Consider the following 15,859-nt stretch of genomic DNA (forward strand, 5'->3'; position numbering starts at 1 on the left):
TGCACTGCCAGAAATTTCAAAGCTACACTAAAATGATTAGTAGTGCTTCACCTGACTATAAAGGGAAAGGCTTGTTGCCCATGCTTCATGCCTTCAGGCTGCAATATCCCGTGGCAGCTTCTGTGCAAGCCAGTAAACCTTTAAGTGAAGGGCATCTTTCTGATTATCTTTGCCCCTTGGCATTTTGGCACCTGAGTTGATGCCAAGTATTTTAAGATATCCTAGGGAGCTGTGGGATATTATTTTGCTCCCAAGTATTTTCCCTTAAAGTTTCTAGCTCACTCCCCTCCTCTGCCCCCACACTCCACTTTCTTCAAGAGGAGTTTGTCATGTTTCTCTTGAATTTGAGTACTGAAAAATAGTTTCTGGACCCTTTGACCCATAGTTCTATTTTCCTGTCTCTGAAAACACTGCTTTCCAGGCTCAGCAAAGTCTACCACAGCAGGCTGCTGAATCTGAATGAAACTAGTTCCAGTGGAACTGAGGGGAACAGATTTCACAGCAACAATTCATTTTAACTGTTTAGGAAGTGGAGTCTTGATACTACCACTGGATGTGAAACCCAAATATTTTTATTCCTAGTTTAAAGTCTGAGTAATCGTAGAATCCTTCATGCTAGAAGGTAATTTAGTCCAAGCTCCCACTCAAAGCAGTGTAAATGCTGAAATAGGGCCAGGGCTTTGTCCAGTCAGTTTAGCAAATAGTTCTGTCATTGTTTGTTCCTTCCACTTAAAAAGGATAGTGGCTTGTGTCTGAGTAGTAAGAGGTCTATTTCTGCATCTTAGTCAGACTTTGACATTAAAAGTATCTTTATATTTCCGATCCAGAACCAGGATCATTTCACAGTCCTCTGTGCATCTCACTAAGGATCTTTACAGTGATGCTATAATAATTGCATATTCAATGCATAAAGATATTGTCCTGCTTAAAAGCCTGGTTCATTGAAATGTTTTCAGTGTGGCAAACCTGGGCAATTCTTTCTTTATAGGTTCTGAATTCAGTACATCTCCAGATGAATATCAAGAAATTACTTTCTAGAATTAGTGCTTTTCTAGGCACTAGATATGAATTAGGATGCTTCTCTGTTCTCTCAGTACCATTATTTTTTCTTATTTTTTCCTGTTTGCCCAACAGGCATCCTTGAGAACTCAAGTAGTGTGGTGGTCTGACCTTGGCTAAATGCCAGGTACCCACCAAGTCACTCTGTCACTTCCCCCCACTTCCCCTTGTTTTCTCAACAGGCAAAGAGGGGTAAGAAAATAAGATATACCAACCCTTGTGGGTAAAACAAAAGCAGTTTAAATACAAGCAAAGTGAAGCAAAGGTCTGTGCACAGAAGCAAAAAAAAAGAAAACAGATTTATTCTCTAGTTCCCACGAAGAGGCGCCGTGGGGCCTTCTCAGGATGCAGGGGGCTCCCATAGGCGTAGTGGTTCCTCGGAGGACCAAGGGTGACCCCACCCCCTTCCTCCTTTCTCCCAGCTTTATCCTGAGCAGACGTCATATGGTCTGGAATATCCCTTTGGTCAGTTCGGGTCAGCTGTCCTGGCTGTGTCCCCTCCCAAGATCTTGCCCACCCCGTCCCACTGGGGGAAATGTCAGAAAGAGCCTTGGTGCTGTGTAAGCGCTGCTCAGCAGCAGCCACAACACCAGGGTGCTACCAACACCCTGCCAGCTCCCAGCATAAACCACAGCACCGTGAGGGATGCTATAGGGGAAAACCAATTCCAGTTCAGACAGGCTCAGTACAAATATACGTTGTATCTCTTCCTATGGGAAACAAGTTGTCTAACCCCCCAAACCACTATAGCGTGTGCCTTTGTCTCATTTGTACCTTTCCCCTGCACTGTGTTTGAGCTAGAGACTTGCTAACTGGTTTTTGATACATTTTTCTAGCACTAGTGGAATCATAAATTATGATTTTAAAAATCATTCATTCATTTTGGACAGTATCTGCAAATTGAAATTTAATTTTTTTCCTTTGATTATCACCTCATCTTTCCATATAGTTTAGAATGGTAAGTATGGTTGCCTTTTATCACCAGCTGGGGAGCTAATCTGGCTACATGTGCAGTTTGGAGACTTGGGTGTGTGAACTTAGTGTTTGTGGCAATATACCAGAATCTGTGAGCTGTTAAATGCATGTAATTTCAGCTTTCTCCTTGTCTGAGAACAACTTATTTTGGTAGTTGTCAGTGTCACCATCATGTTTTACACTAACAAGCTCAGTGAAACTGAGTTCCTCCAAGGTTATTTTTACCTTTTGTTTTAAAAAACCTATAATTTTTTTTTTTTTTTTTTTTTAAATAGATGTACAGCCTTTTGCATTCCTCTGTCATTCACCTAGCACCTCCATTTTGCTGGTTTGGTCCTGGATAGCTCCAGGGAGGGCTCTAGTGAGCAATGTTCTTATGAACAACAGAAGTAAACCCGTAAGATAGGCGTTACTTTGCTAGCAGAATATATTTGGCAGACTGCTGTTTGTGTAAGTAGTATTCTAGGTAATAATTGGCAAAGGTATTTGCTTGGCCTGAAGACGTCAGGTTTCTCAGTTTGTTTTCCAAGAGTTTCTTTAACTGCTGTTTCAGTCATTCATTGCTAAACCAAGAACCTTCTTGTTGCCTTAACCATCTGGTAGGCTTTTGAAGGGTTTGCTTATTTCACCTTCCTGTCAGTAATTCAGTTCATCTGTGAGATTTTAATCTAAACATATACTTCTATGAGCATGTAGTCACAGATTAAATTAATTTGCCTTCCCTACCTATGATACATAAGCAGATAGATAGCCATCTCTTCTGCCAGAAGAAAGAGTCAGTCTGCATTTACAGATTTTGGCAGTTTTTCCTGGAAAGAAGAGAACCCGAAGCCAGCTCAAATTCTAACCTAAGATCTGGTCTTCAAATTTCCTTCATGCCAGCATATTAATTCACCTGGCTTCTGTGACCTCTTAATATTATACTCGTCCTGTATTTCTCAGCTAGCAAATAGATTTCGTATAATAGATAACACTTGTCTGTCTTGTGGACAAGACTCCATTGAAAGTATCCCATCATTTTTTCATGTCAACTGTTATGAAGTTCAAAAGAGTCTTTCCTCATTTGGGTTTTTATACTGAGTAACTGCATAAAAACATTGCTGTAAGATGATGAGTAGAAAAATCTCTCCTTCTTGAAGCAACCCATCCTACCAAAGTGTAAGCAACTATGATTCCTCTTTCAAACTTCTGCACAAAGTATTCCAGTGATTGATAGCTGAAGAGTATCTCTTGGAGCTCTGACAAAGCTTTTATTAAACAGTGTTCTGTCTGAAGCTTCAAGAATAACTATGTGAATAGAAGGGCAGGCTTTCAGTCTTTGAAAATCTCTTTCAATTTCTTCTTTTATACAATACTTCTTGAAATCTTATGTGTGAATATACATACAGTTACATGCTCAAAGAAGATTGGACAATATGTACCTATGCTTGTTCTTCCCTGACATGTTTTGTCTGTATGCATGTAATCTTGATTTCTTCTCTTCCTCAAAACATTTGATATTTGGTTTTCTTGCTTGAGAAGAAAAAGCACTTACTGTCCTTAATAAGGTGTTGGTACATACAGGAGGAGGACATCTACTCTCTCAGAGTTTTCTGCTTAGATCCCTCTGAATAACATGTTTTTCAAGTATTTTGTTGTATTTATTTGAATGAAGTCTTCATTTATTGCTGTTGCCCTTTAGTAGTTGCATGTGTTATATTTTATTTTTTGGCTTTCTGCCTGCTTAATATTTAACCTATTTTTACCTTTGTAAACATCTATTTCTGTATAGGGTGTACAGTTCAGTTTGGGATCAACTGTTCTAAAGAAATGTCATCATTTGCATAGCTGAGACTCAAAATATTATGACTACATGGAAAAATACTTTGGTTTGACTATGGTTGTGTGAAATTGTGCTAGTCTTTGAGAGGCATCAGTAAGAAGCCAGTGTCGCTCTTGAGCTTTCTTAATAGTTCACAGCTCTGCTCTGCATTCCAGGGGCCTCCCTGGCAGTTGTAGCTGGTTTTGATGAAGAAAAATCTGCTTCTTGCATTTTCAAAAAGATATGCAAACTGATCCACGAGACAGGCAGCTTTTCTCATGCAGTGTGGACCATTGATACAATAAACTGTGAGCAAACTAGACAGTTAAACCATCTGCCACAGATTATGTAACTACAGTACCTGATTCCTGGTTAGCAAGTATAATTTTGCTAGGAAAAAAATTAAATCCACATGTTTGCAATGTTAATACATTGCTGTTTGTAGGCCTTGTATCCATTAATACTCACATAATACCTGGGAGATATGTAATGAGGATTATCCTTAATTTAGCTAAAGGAAAATTGAGGCTTTGGAGAGAAGTTGCCGAAATTCAGATTAGGAGTAATTTTTTATTTCCAGTTTTTAGTCTAGACTTAGACACAGAACAGTTTAAAATCAAAACTATTTTATCTTTATTAAATATATTGATTTATTGACACTACTATGAAAAACTTCAGAATAGTTATCCTAACTTTCCATTTTCTTTTTATAGCCTTATATTTTTACAGATCCACCTACCATAAGAGTTGCTCATGGAAGGATTTTCTCAGAAGTTGTATGTTTTTTCCATCATGTGACACATACCATGCGACTGTATAAAGTCCAGGGTAAGAGCTGTGAAATTCTGTCTATCTCAGCAGTTATTTTTCATCACTACAGTCTTAGATCCTACCTGTCTTTTTAATGTGTAAGTGAACTTCTGAACTCGTGCACAGTTCATAAGACTGAAGTCTTCACTGGATCCAGTGCATCACGATACCTTTCTCGGCATCATGTTAGTTATTATGCTGGCATGCTTAAACTCAATAGATTTGTTGGAGATACTTCTCAGTATTAGGAAGTTTCATAGTATAAGTTACCTACAAGGGAGTCCTGAACTTTACTGGGTCATCTGAATGCTGTAGGTACCTGTAAATTATGAAAATGAGAAAAAAATTTTACAAATATCTTGGAGTGGATGTAAAAACACAGGTTCTTTCAGAGCTTCAATTTTATCGATGGAGGTACAACAATATCTTCACCAAAGTCATAAAGAATGAGAAGCTGTGTTGGTTTAGGCCCTGACGGGACCAGAGACCACGTTGCTGTTGCCCCTCCCTCACCCCCAGCCGGTCAGGCTGGAAGTGAGGCACAAACCCCGGGTTAAAATAAGGAGAAATTTAATACAACAGTGTAATAAACAATCTGAACAACAACAGTAGCAATGATAACAACAATAAACAGCAATAACAGTAAACAAGACAAAAGATACACAGAGAAATACCGCAATGGTTACAGACAGCTCACTTGCGATGCTCCCTGGCACCAAAGCCACAAAGGAAAAAGTTCCCATGCTCCCACGCCTGGACCTGACATCAGCATGGTATGAATAACCCAGCTGGAGATCCCTTCCCCCTCTCTGCTGGGGAAAACTTAACCCTATCCTAGCTGAACCAGGACAGAAGCCATTTGTTTAGTGACATTAATACTGAAGTCTCGTTTACTCCATAATTGTAGGCATGGTTTTAGTTACCTGTGAGCTTCTAATTTATTTCCTTTATCTGCTTGGAAGAGCTGTGACAATTGGCTGTGGCTGTTGAGAGGGACCAGCACTGAACACCAGCTAACTGACTCTTAAGTTATAATTTCATATCAGTTTCACTTGGATTTTCGTCAGTAAGGGTTTCATTTTTTGTTTCACTACTGTTGAACTACTGATTTCCAAGAAAGTTCTAGGAAAACACTAACTTTAGAAACTCTGTACCCTTCCAAACTTGATGATTAAATCGGCCAGTAAAAAGTGTAAAAGATGAAGGAAAACGTGGTGTAATTTTATAAATTTATTTTCCTGTAGAAACTTGACTTAAAATGCTTAAGTGTATCTTTTTGTAACTGAAGCAGGGAGCACACCTTTTCAGTTGTTCATCTATTTGTATTTAGTCTACCAGAATTTTTCTGAAATACAGAAGTATTGGGTAATACTTTCATCACCTAAAGGAACTTAAACAAGTTTTGTGTTAGCATTACTTTTATAGTAGGTGTCCAAAATTGCTTCATGGTTTTTAAAATCTTATTTATCATATTTAATTATTTTTCTAAACACCTTTAGAAACAAATAGTGGAGCTATAACTACTTTGAAGATCTCCCTTCCTCTTTTCCTTATTCCTTTGAGTCTAAAAAATAGTATTGCCATCAATACCTACTTTAGTCACACAGAACTGATCTGTTTGATTTTTTTTTTCAGTTGTAATATATTTCTCTTTAGAACTAAAATTGATTCAGGTGCCTCATTTTTTTGACATACTTCAAAGTTTGAAATTTCTAGTTTACCCCTATGCCATATACTGATCAGATTTCAGTTGCCAGTTTGTCAGATACTGTAATTCTAGATCAAAATGTAGATAACATTCCTTCTGAATGCAAACCAACAAATTTGTTGTTGAGGATCCTGAGGAAACATGTTTATATTTAAAATTATATTTATTGGGTTTATATGACCAATATGTAAAATGGGCTTAGACGAAAAGAAGGTGCCTTGAGGTCAAGAGGTACTGTTTTCAAAAATGTGGAAAGAAAGTTACTTTACTGTGTGAGTTTCAGTAAATTAAACTTCTTAGCAAGGAGAGAACTTATGTAAGGAGAATGTTTATTGTAGTGAAGGGGAGGGAAAAAGCTTGAAAAAACCTGAAAAGTTTCTCTTTTGGTTAGAGTGAGATTGTTTGGGTTTCTGAAATGGATTTCTTTGTAATACTCCCTTTTCTTTAATTCATTAATAAGTGCTTACCAGAAGTAGTATACTTCCATTTCACAATTCACAGAAAATGAGTTGTCAGTGAAAATCACTTGCTTGCCAACTCCTAATGCAAAAGTTTATCTTTCATTTTGAGTGCACTACTTCAGGGTTTTTTTCTCTTTTTCTGGACAAATTAAAATTCATCCCACTGTTTCAGTACTTACATCATTACCTATCTAGTTATCATGGTGAAGTTCTGTATCATGGTCCCAGCTTTTACCAGGAAAAGTGATTGTTTTATATATATTCTCTGTTTACTTTTGTGGTGTGTTTTAATTTTATTTTCTTCATATGAAATGGCCTTTATCAAAGTTTAAAAGCTGATGACTTTACATCATAGTTTTGCTGAGGTCTGTTTCCTGAGCTTTGTAAGGGAAGTTATTTATATAGCATTACTTCAATTAAAAGAAGGTGTCTTGAATTCTTACTACATATGTCCAGTAACAAAGCATGTGGAGAGAAATAAATGTGTGTATACCTACATTTTATTTCTAAATAAAGATCTGATACTTGTGTTGTAACCTACCTGCTTGCCAGGGAGTGGAAAGCCTGATTGTGTCGCTAATCCAACCTTTGGATTCTAAGTCCTATAGCTTCTTCAGCAGTTTTGGTAAAACACTGCTTTTTCCACTTTAGTCTTTAGAATTCTGTTGATTTTGAGCAGAAAATACTCTGGCTTGACAACTCCTTTCATTAATTGACCAAAGAGTGATTTTTAACTTTCTCTGATTCCATTGGCATCTGGTTTTGATATCAGCATGATTTTATTATTCTATTAATCTTTTTATCAGAAGCTTCTTATGTTTCACTTACCTTTGTAATTGTATTTTTGTAACTCAAATTATGCACTAGAAAAGAACTGAGAGTAATTCATAGTCTGCTCATTTTAAAATTGTAAACTAAAATACTATAGCCTTGTTCAATATATTCATGCTTTAATAGTCCTACTTTAAAAATCTATGGAAAATCTATGACTAGGAGTGTCAGAAGTGGAGTATATAGATCCACTTTTTCCAGACTAGGTTTGGAAAAACAAAAGTAATTATTTGAACTAAATTTTTTTCATTTAGCACTGTAGTGTAGTAGTGATTGATAAATGTTAATAATGTAGCAGTTGTTGATACTGCTGCAGGTGGCATTCAGATTTTAAAAAAAGATGAGAAAACAAATACATTCTCCTCATTCAGGTTGTCAAAAATCACAACCCTGACTGCATTTTACAGCTAAGTAACAGCATAAAAATTGAAACAGGAAGACACTTTCAGTATTCTGTGGTTTGTTTTAGAATTTGACAAAGACCTTCTTAAGGAAACTATTCCGACTCGCTCTCAAACAGAACTGCAAAAAAATTCTGAACATTATCTGTGTAGAAGGAAAAAGAGATTTTGCTAACCTCTGTCCATGTGCTTAGGAACCTAAGAATTTTATTCAAAGGAATTTTGTCCTTCTGCAAGATTCTACAGTTCAGGAGCCCAAACAAATGAGCATGCCTCTGGGTCTTGTGAGCTGTTCGGGGAAAAAGTATTTAGTATCTAAGATTTTTAAATAATGTCTTCAAGTTTTAAAGGACTAGGTTAATCAGTCCCTCACTTCCTACTGTCTTCTGTTTACAATCTGTCAGGCAAGCACAATGTAATTTCATCTCACTACAAGAAGTTATTTTATATCTCTGTTCTGCTTGGTGGAATTCTTTTCACAGTCCTTAGTCCCATTAGACTACAGAAAGGGTAGAAGTGGTCATGCTGAATAATAATATGGTTCCAGTCCAAACTGTGTCTCAAACTGTTTGAAAAGGTCAGATTATTAAAAGTATTCAATTTTCAATGTGGGTTACTGTAGAAAAACATTTCACTGAACATCTGTCTGCATCCTCAGATACATAATTCTTCTTTTAATAAATAGGTATCTTTTCCCTGTCAGCAAAGACTTGTGTCCTGGTTGTGATCATATCAGTATGTGATTTCTTAATTCACAGTCCTTAAGGAAGATCCCCCTGTTTTTATTAAAATAGCTGACCAATTTCCTGCTTAGAGGAACAGCTGCTGTCAAGAAGCTAGTAACTTCATTCTTCTCGGTGAATGGTGACAGCCACATAAATTAAAGGGAGAAGTGAATTAGCCTTGCTCCAATGTGTTAGCTGCTGCTAAAGACAGCACTTAACAGTTGGTGCTGTTTCCTACTGATTTACCAGAACACACATCGGTTCTTATAATGAATTGCTTCTGTGCTACTTCACTGAAGGTTTCAGACTGTATGTTCAATGAGTACTGAATTAGAAGTACTGCTATATCATATGGTACATAACTGAATTTGCTTCAAACGCTCAGTTAGATATTGCAGAAAAGGAAAACTAGCAGGGGAAAACTAGATCACTATGTTTGGGGAGCATAGTCATTCTTATGTATGTGGCAGTTGCTTTTAAAAACTGAAAGATTTTAAATTCTTTTTTTTTTCATGTAGGTTTGGAAGGCCAGTCTCTTGAAGTTTCCAATATTGTGGATATTAGAGGAGAATATAATCGTGAGCTTGCAATGAGAATTTCATCTGACATAAACAGTCAAAATAGATTCTATACTGATCTTAATGGATATCAGGTAATTATTGTCTATTATAAAAGCCTAGGATCTCTGTTTTTAACTGTCTTAATACCTCTGATTTTAAAGAGGTATTAGGAGTAAAGAGTCATATTAATCAAACTCTCTTGTTTAATTTCACTATTTATTTAAAAGGATAAATTTAAAATGTATCCATTCAAAAATTATATTTGAATCAGATGAAGCAGAAACTGTTTTCTTTCAAGGAGTTTGTTAAATATTCCTTTATATCCTTTTTAACATCAGAATTTAAAACAGCAAGTTATGACAAGACACCATGTAGTTGCTTGTATATCTGCATGCCACCTTTTCCCTCTGATTTGGTATTTATTTAGAGCCCTTTGGGCAGCACAATGCTAGATATGCATAAAGTCCAGCAACTCAGACCTAGAGATTAACTGCTTGCTGCTGTGGTGGAAATAAGTGATGTATTTCTGGAGTGTAGTAACTTATTCTGTTTGGTGAGGCATCTGATGAAATATAGTGTGACTATTTTCTTAACTTGGACTCTGAAGCATGCATAAAGACAATTTTCTTTTCCTTACCTTCCTTCCTTGCTAAAAATAGTTTTGCAAATACATTGAAAACCATACCTGTTGAGTAAGAGACTACTGTTTTTCCAGTTAGTGTGTAGTACTGCATTTTGCTGGGCACAGTAAAGTGAATATTTAGACATGAAAATTTTAACAATACTACTCATTTGTCATGTATCATTCAAGAATTTCACTAGCACTTTAATAAATACCCATTATAAACCAACAATTTATTTTCTGCTACCTTGAATCTATTCACTGCTTGCTCTCTAAAGGAGAAAAAAATTTCTCTCATTCTGTAACTGTGATTATTCCTTTTTTTGTAGGTTCCCTTGATGATGAATCTTTCATGTTTTTTTAAATATTCTTTGATCTAAAAGTACATTGAAGTTATCTTTTCCAAAGTGGTAATTTTAGCCACAAATCTCCAAAAAGCTAAATAATGCAGTCAAGTGAATGCTTTGGTGCTGGTTGTACTTCTAAAGCACATGAGATAAATGTCTGAAAAATTCTTTGAAATTTAAATGCGTAAAAATGATGTGTTTTATCGAAGTTCATGTTCATACTGCAGATCCAGCCCAGACTGACGATGAGCAAATTGCCTCTTCAAGCAAATATCTATCCTATGACAACAATGGCTTATATCCAAGATGTTGGTATTCGTTTGACACTTCATTCAGCTCAGTCTCTAGGTGTTGCAAGCTTGAAAAATGGTAAGTACAAGATGATAGTATAAAGGCTTGTCCTTCATGATTGTCTGAAATAGTTCATTCGAGATTATGGTACCTACTGGCATTTGAAGAAAGTAAGTATGTTTCTCCATCTCTGACAAGTTTTAGAATATGCCCATAAGTGAGGAGGTAGGGGTTGTTCCCACATGAGATCCTGTCATCTTCAGTGGAAGATCTGTCTCAAACTACAGACAGAAGAAAGCGATTATGAAGAAGACAAAATAAGCAATAAACTATATTTTTCACTCAAGAACTCCGATGGAACTCAAGGATAAAAGAGCAAAACTAAGTAGTTTGTTCTCTTTTGTACTGCTCTGGTAGCAGAGGGTTTAAGATGAATAATGTGATGCTGACCAATTTTTTTTTTTATTTGTTTGTTTGCTATAGGGTAGAAAGCACTAGTCTTAAGGTATACACAGTATAGCCTAACATCCCTGTCTAGGAAAACAATAGTAGCTTTTTTTGAAGACTAGGATTAGTTAAATAAAGGATAAAAATTACTCTGGGTAAGAATCAACATATTTCTGAAGCAAAATCATACTTCACAAATTTAATGGAGTACTTTGAAAGAGCTGATGAATATGTTGACATGAAAAATCAATTCTTATTAAGAATCCCAGAAGGGATGAGTCTTGTCCCTCACAGCAGAAAAAGCTATGATGAATGGCCTGGAGGGATGGAAACAGAGGTCAGTTATTCAAGTCTATAATCCTGCCAGAATGAGGAGACATTCAAATACAGCTAGCAAGTAGTGGGCAAATAAGGTATATAATTAATGATTTAAGAAGTATAATTCCTTGCTGTCATATATTTTGAGATTAAATTTATATACTTTTGAAAAACAATGGAATAAATGCTTAGAAGAAAACAAACTCATCAGAAACTATGCCAAAACCTTCTTTCCAGTTCCTTTTCAGAAAAATGTCATATTAATGTCTATTCTGACAAAAGATGGAAGACAGGTTGATGACAGTATTAACAAACCTAGTTCATTTTGGGGTAAAGTTAACACTGGCCTGTAATCTGATGCTTTATAATAAAGCCATAGTGGAAAGTATCAGCCTTTTGTTCCAAGGCCATCCGATACAATACCCAACCACATTTTTTCATGCCTTTCATTTTAGTTAAATATCAGGGAGAAACTGGCTTTCTGTGAGCACTGGTTTCAGCCCAGTCAGAGGTCATTAGAGGCTTTTCCCCTACTCCAGTAAATAAAAGAGCAGATGTATCCTATATGTGGTTATAGCATTAATTTCTTAACTATGTCACCCTTTGGCAAACTCGATTTATGTCACTCAAGGTTAAGAAATAGTTAGCAACATCAAATATTTATGCTCACTAAAAAAGAGGACAAAACGATTCATCTGACTTGTTATCATTAGGTTATATTTCATGAAATGATTGTTCACTACATTTGTCCTGAGGTTATGTTGGACCTCTTAAAACAAAAATGAAGCCAAAGGTTCTGTGGCTGCTGAAAGCTATATGCTTCATGACACTTATTTTGAAGGCCCTTTGGGATTTCAAAGGGGTCCTGAAGAAAATTCAAAAACTTTATAGTGTAGGCAAGCACCTTCAATAGCTATGTATCCATGTGTCTGAAATTATGTGTCTCAAGGCATAACCCACCATCTGAGATTTATATGAACAGCTGATTATTTCTCACTTCTCTTTCTTGGATCAGAGACAGGTTCTTTACTGTGGAGCAGTTAACTCTCATACTGTCAGATGATTTCAGCAGTATGGAGTATGATTTCTCATTATATTGACATCAGTCTTCAACAATCAACTTCTAAGAGACTTGATCAAAACCAGTAAATTATGTATGCCATAACTTAATTCCTACTTTCCATCTGTCTTTCCATTTGTGGGAATGAATGCTTAATCATTTTTTGATCTTAGATGCTGAACATCCTCCACCACTTAGTAAGTTCTATCCAATTCTGCTCTAATTTACTACTTAATGGATTGTTCTCCATGACCCAGGGAAGACCAGATAAATGGGATGCACCACTGTCATTTAGAGGTGGACTTCTCTGCAGTCTGCTGGATAATTAATGGGGTAGCAAGGATCACTTACATCCTGAAGCCTCATGCAATACACTTATACCATTTTTAAGCCAGAAATTTCCCTAAAGCAGTCTTTTTTAATCTTTGACCCACTTTGGAAATGGTTTTTATTGCTGACTTTAGCAGCACTGATCATATTGTTTGGATTTGCTTTTCACAATCACCTTAAGAATCACAAAGCTTTGTTTTGTCAGCCTTCGTTATCCTGTCTTCTTAAAGAATGCTGGAAATGCAGTTAGGTAGTTTTGGGTCTAGATCTTCTAAGTTTTGTTCAAAAATTTTGAAAAATATTTATCATAGGTTAGTCTTTCTTGCTATGGTTCTTAACTTTGTTCAGAGACTTACCATACCTGCGTGTCAGCCTGTGTTCATACAGCAATCCACAAAGACCATTAATTTGAGACACAATCCTTATACCAAAGCCTTATACCTTAGTTCAAAGTGGTAATTTGTTTCTTACTCATTGCCAGCTGACTTCTGTCCTAGATACACAACATCTGTTTTTACTCAAGGGAAAGGAAGAACAAGTATTTAGGAAAATTGGATAAGTATTTGTAGAACAATGAAATATAAAAGAGACCACCTTACTAAATAGCCTTTTCTAGTAGCTTAAACTGTGCATTTCTTATTTAGGAAACAAGTACTTCAGTCATCAAGTTTTATTTAGGAAACAAGTACAGTTGTTTGAAGTTTCAGTGTGCAAAAACTGTAACAGCCTTAATTGCATGCCCTGACCTTGTTTCCCTTTGGAGATATGAACTTGAAAAGACATGAATTTCATCTTCCATAAAGCTATTATTTATCATCAGAGCTATTCTGAATGGCAGTGCTACAGTTCAGTACAAACTCAGAACTTTATACTCAGTGTTTATCTGGTGCAAAGTTTTCTTTTCCTACTCCCACAAGTGAAAATACCCTTACTAGAAGAAGTGATGGTGAGGGTTTATATACTCATATTGCCTCGCTGCTTTTCTTTTTGCTTCCAACTGTGAAGTAAAAACAAAAGAAGGAAGAGATATATTTAGGAGGTGCACTCTTTATGGAGTGTTAACATGAACAGTTCCTCTACAAAAGGTCTCTCCATACAGCTGCAGTTACTTGGGGTCATTCTCCTCTTTGACGCTGATGTGCAAGGTATCCTTGTTACAAATAATAGTTAACAGTAATAACTTTTCATGCTGAACTTCTATTTAGATTCTTATGTTAAACATTTTCAGGACTTACTGAAAGATTTGTGAACATTTTTGGAAGGTTATAAACATCCAAAGCCCAAAGCTATTAACTGTTTTCATAATCAGTTGTAAAAATATTGATCTGCTATTACTCTTCCATATGCAACAGAAAAATTGTGATTCTTTATAACTTATATTTCAGAGTATTTTTTTAATGTTTAATAGAAGGTTTACATAATCTTGTTACCAGTATAATCCTTGTATTGCTCTTTCAGGTCAGCTGGAAGTGATCTTGGATCGTCGACTTATGCAGGATGACAACCGTGGCCTTGGACAAGGTGTCCAAGATAACAAGATTACAGCTAATATCTTCCGATTTCTGCTGGAAAGAAGACATGGAACAGAAGTGGTAGGATTCACTGTCTGGATTTTTCTGACTAATTAAGACATAAATATTTATTTCTGCTGAAGCAGCAGTGAACTCATTAAAGAAGTTATAACTTAATCTTTCACTATTTCTTATGCAAATACCTGCTTTCTCACTCACCCTTCAACACATGACTGGGGTACTGTTGTGGAAGTCTTTTTTTCCTTTTTTTTTTTTTTTTCTTTTTTTTATTGAAAAAGCTTGTAAAAAATGCTGATTAGCAAGACTATTGCTTCTTAACAAAGTTAAATGAATCTGGACAAAGGTTGACAAATTATTTCCGATGAATGAGTGGGAAGCGAAAATGTTTTATAAATTTGATTTTCTTAAGAAATAAGATTTAAGTGGAAATGCTCAGATGCGAGACATATAAGCCTTCCACTTCATTATCATTCTAGGAATGTTGAGACCATTTTGTTGTAAGGGGTTTTTTTTCACTTGCACAGATCATCTCAGTTTGCCTTTTTCTGTATTAGTCTTAAATAACTCTTCAATTTTCTTTCAGTTCTTTGCATTTTCTCTTTGCTTTTTTCCTATAATTTTTGAGAAGGACAAAATAAGAATTAAGTCTTCATACTGAGGCAGTAGAATCATGATGACAGCACTGAGTATATTTTAAAATCATCACATAGCTAAATATAAGATGTTGTATACTGAGCTGCTAATGAATATGCAGATAAGTTGGAATTAATTCTGGTTTTTAATGGATATCATTAACCACTGAGAGGATAATAATATCAAGCTTAAAGCTAATTTCCACCACTTAATGATTGGCAGTGTTTTTTTCAAGTTGTACATGTCATTATGATTTTCCAGTTCCTCATGCTGTGTAACACGGGCAGCATATTAACTGCATTTTCAGTGTGGTGTGCAAATATCTCAGCTAACTTGAAAGAAGCTATCTTGAGTTCTGCAGCAGTATAGCTTTGCAAACGAGCATCGCACAGATTAATCTGCCTTCACAAGAAGAAACCTGCAGAGAATCTCTACTTTCACAGAACGCTACTTTAGTACCCGGTGTAGTTTGTGTTGTATTAAATTAGAATGAGAAGCTGGTAAGTAAGAATTATGGAAATGTTTGTTTACACTAGCAAATAATTTAAACAACAGGAGCAGATCAAATCAGTTAGTGCCATGGTGCTTGCACTGACACTGTGCAGTTTGGGTATTTTCTGTAGAATCATGAAACAACTCACTATCAGGTATCTCTGGAGGTCTTCTTGTCCAACCCCTGCTTAAAAGCAGGTCTATTTTTGTGTCAGAACAGACTTTAAAAACTGTCCAGAGGATTAGCCATCTGATTAGCCATCCATTCAGACCGTAATGGAGATGTGAAGGGTTAGAGCACATCTAGGGACACTGTTGGTTACTTCCTTGTAAAAGAGAACTAGTCCATGCACCCTGAAACTTCTCTGCAGATAGCACAGTGCCTGATTGAGTGGGATTGGCTGTAAATTTAATTTCAGAACAGGACTGCTGCTTCAAATCAAAACACTCCTTTGG

At 36.1% G+C, this 15,859-nt stretch overlaps 1 protein-coding gene across 2 annotated transcripts in view; it reads left to right on the forward strand.

Annotated features, from left to right (window-relative positions):
- Positions 1-15,859, forward strand: part of MAN2A1 (mannosidase alpha class 2A member 1) — a 134,771-nt gene that overhangs the window by 95,385 nt on the left and 23,527 nt on the right. For both annotated transcript variants that reach the window (XM_026866000.1, XM_026866001.1), the window contains exons 16-19: positions 4,549-4,663; positions 9,290-9,423; positions 10,528-10,669; positions 14,205-14,338. In XM_026866000.1, coding sequence (XP_026721801.1) covers positions 4,549-4,663; positions 9,290-9,423; positions 10,528-10,669; positions 14,205-14,338 — 525 coding nt within the window. The remainder of the gene's footprint in view (positions 1-4,548; positions 4,664-9,289; positions 9,424-10,527; positions 10,670-14,204; positions 14,339-15,859) is intronic.

The sequence above is a fragment of the Athene cunicularia genome, assembly GCF_003259725.1.
Source record: "Athene cunicularia isolate RWA chromosome Z unlocalized genomic scaffold, athCun1 chrZ_part1, whole genome shotgun sequence".
NCBI lineage: Eukaryota > Metazoa > Chordata > Aves > Strigiformes > Strigidae > Athene > Athene cunicularia.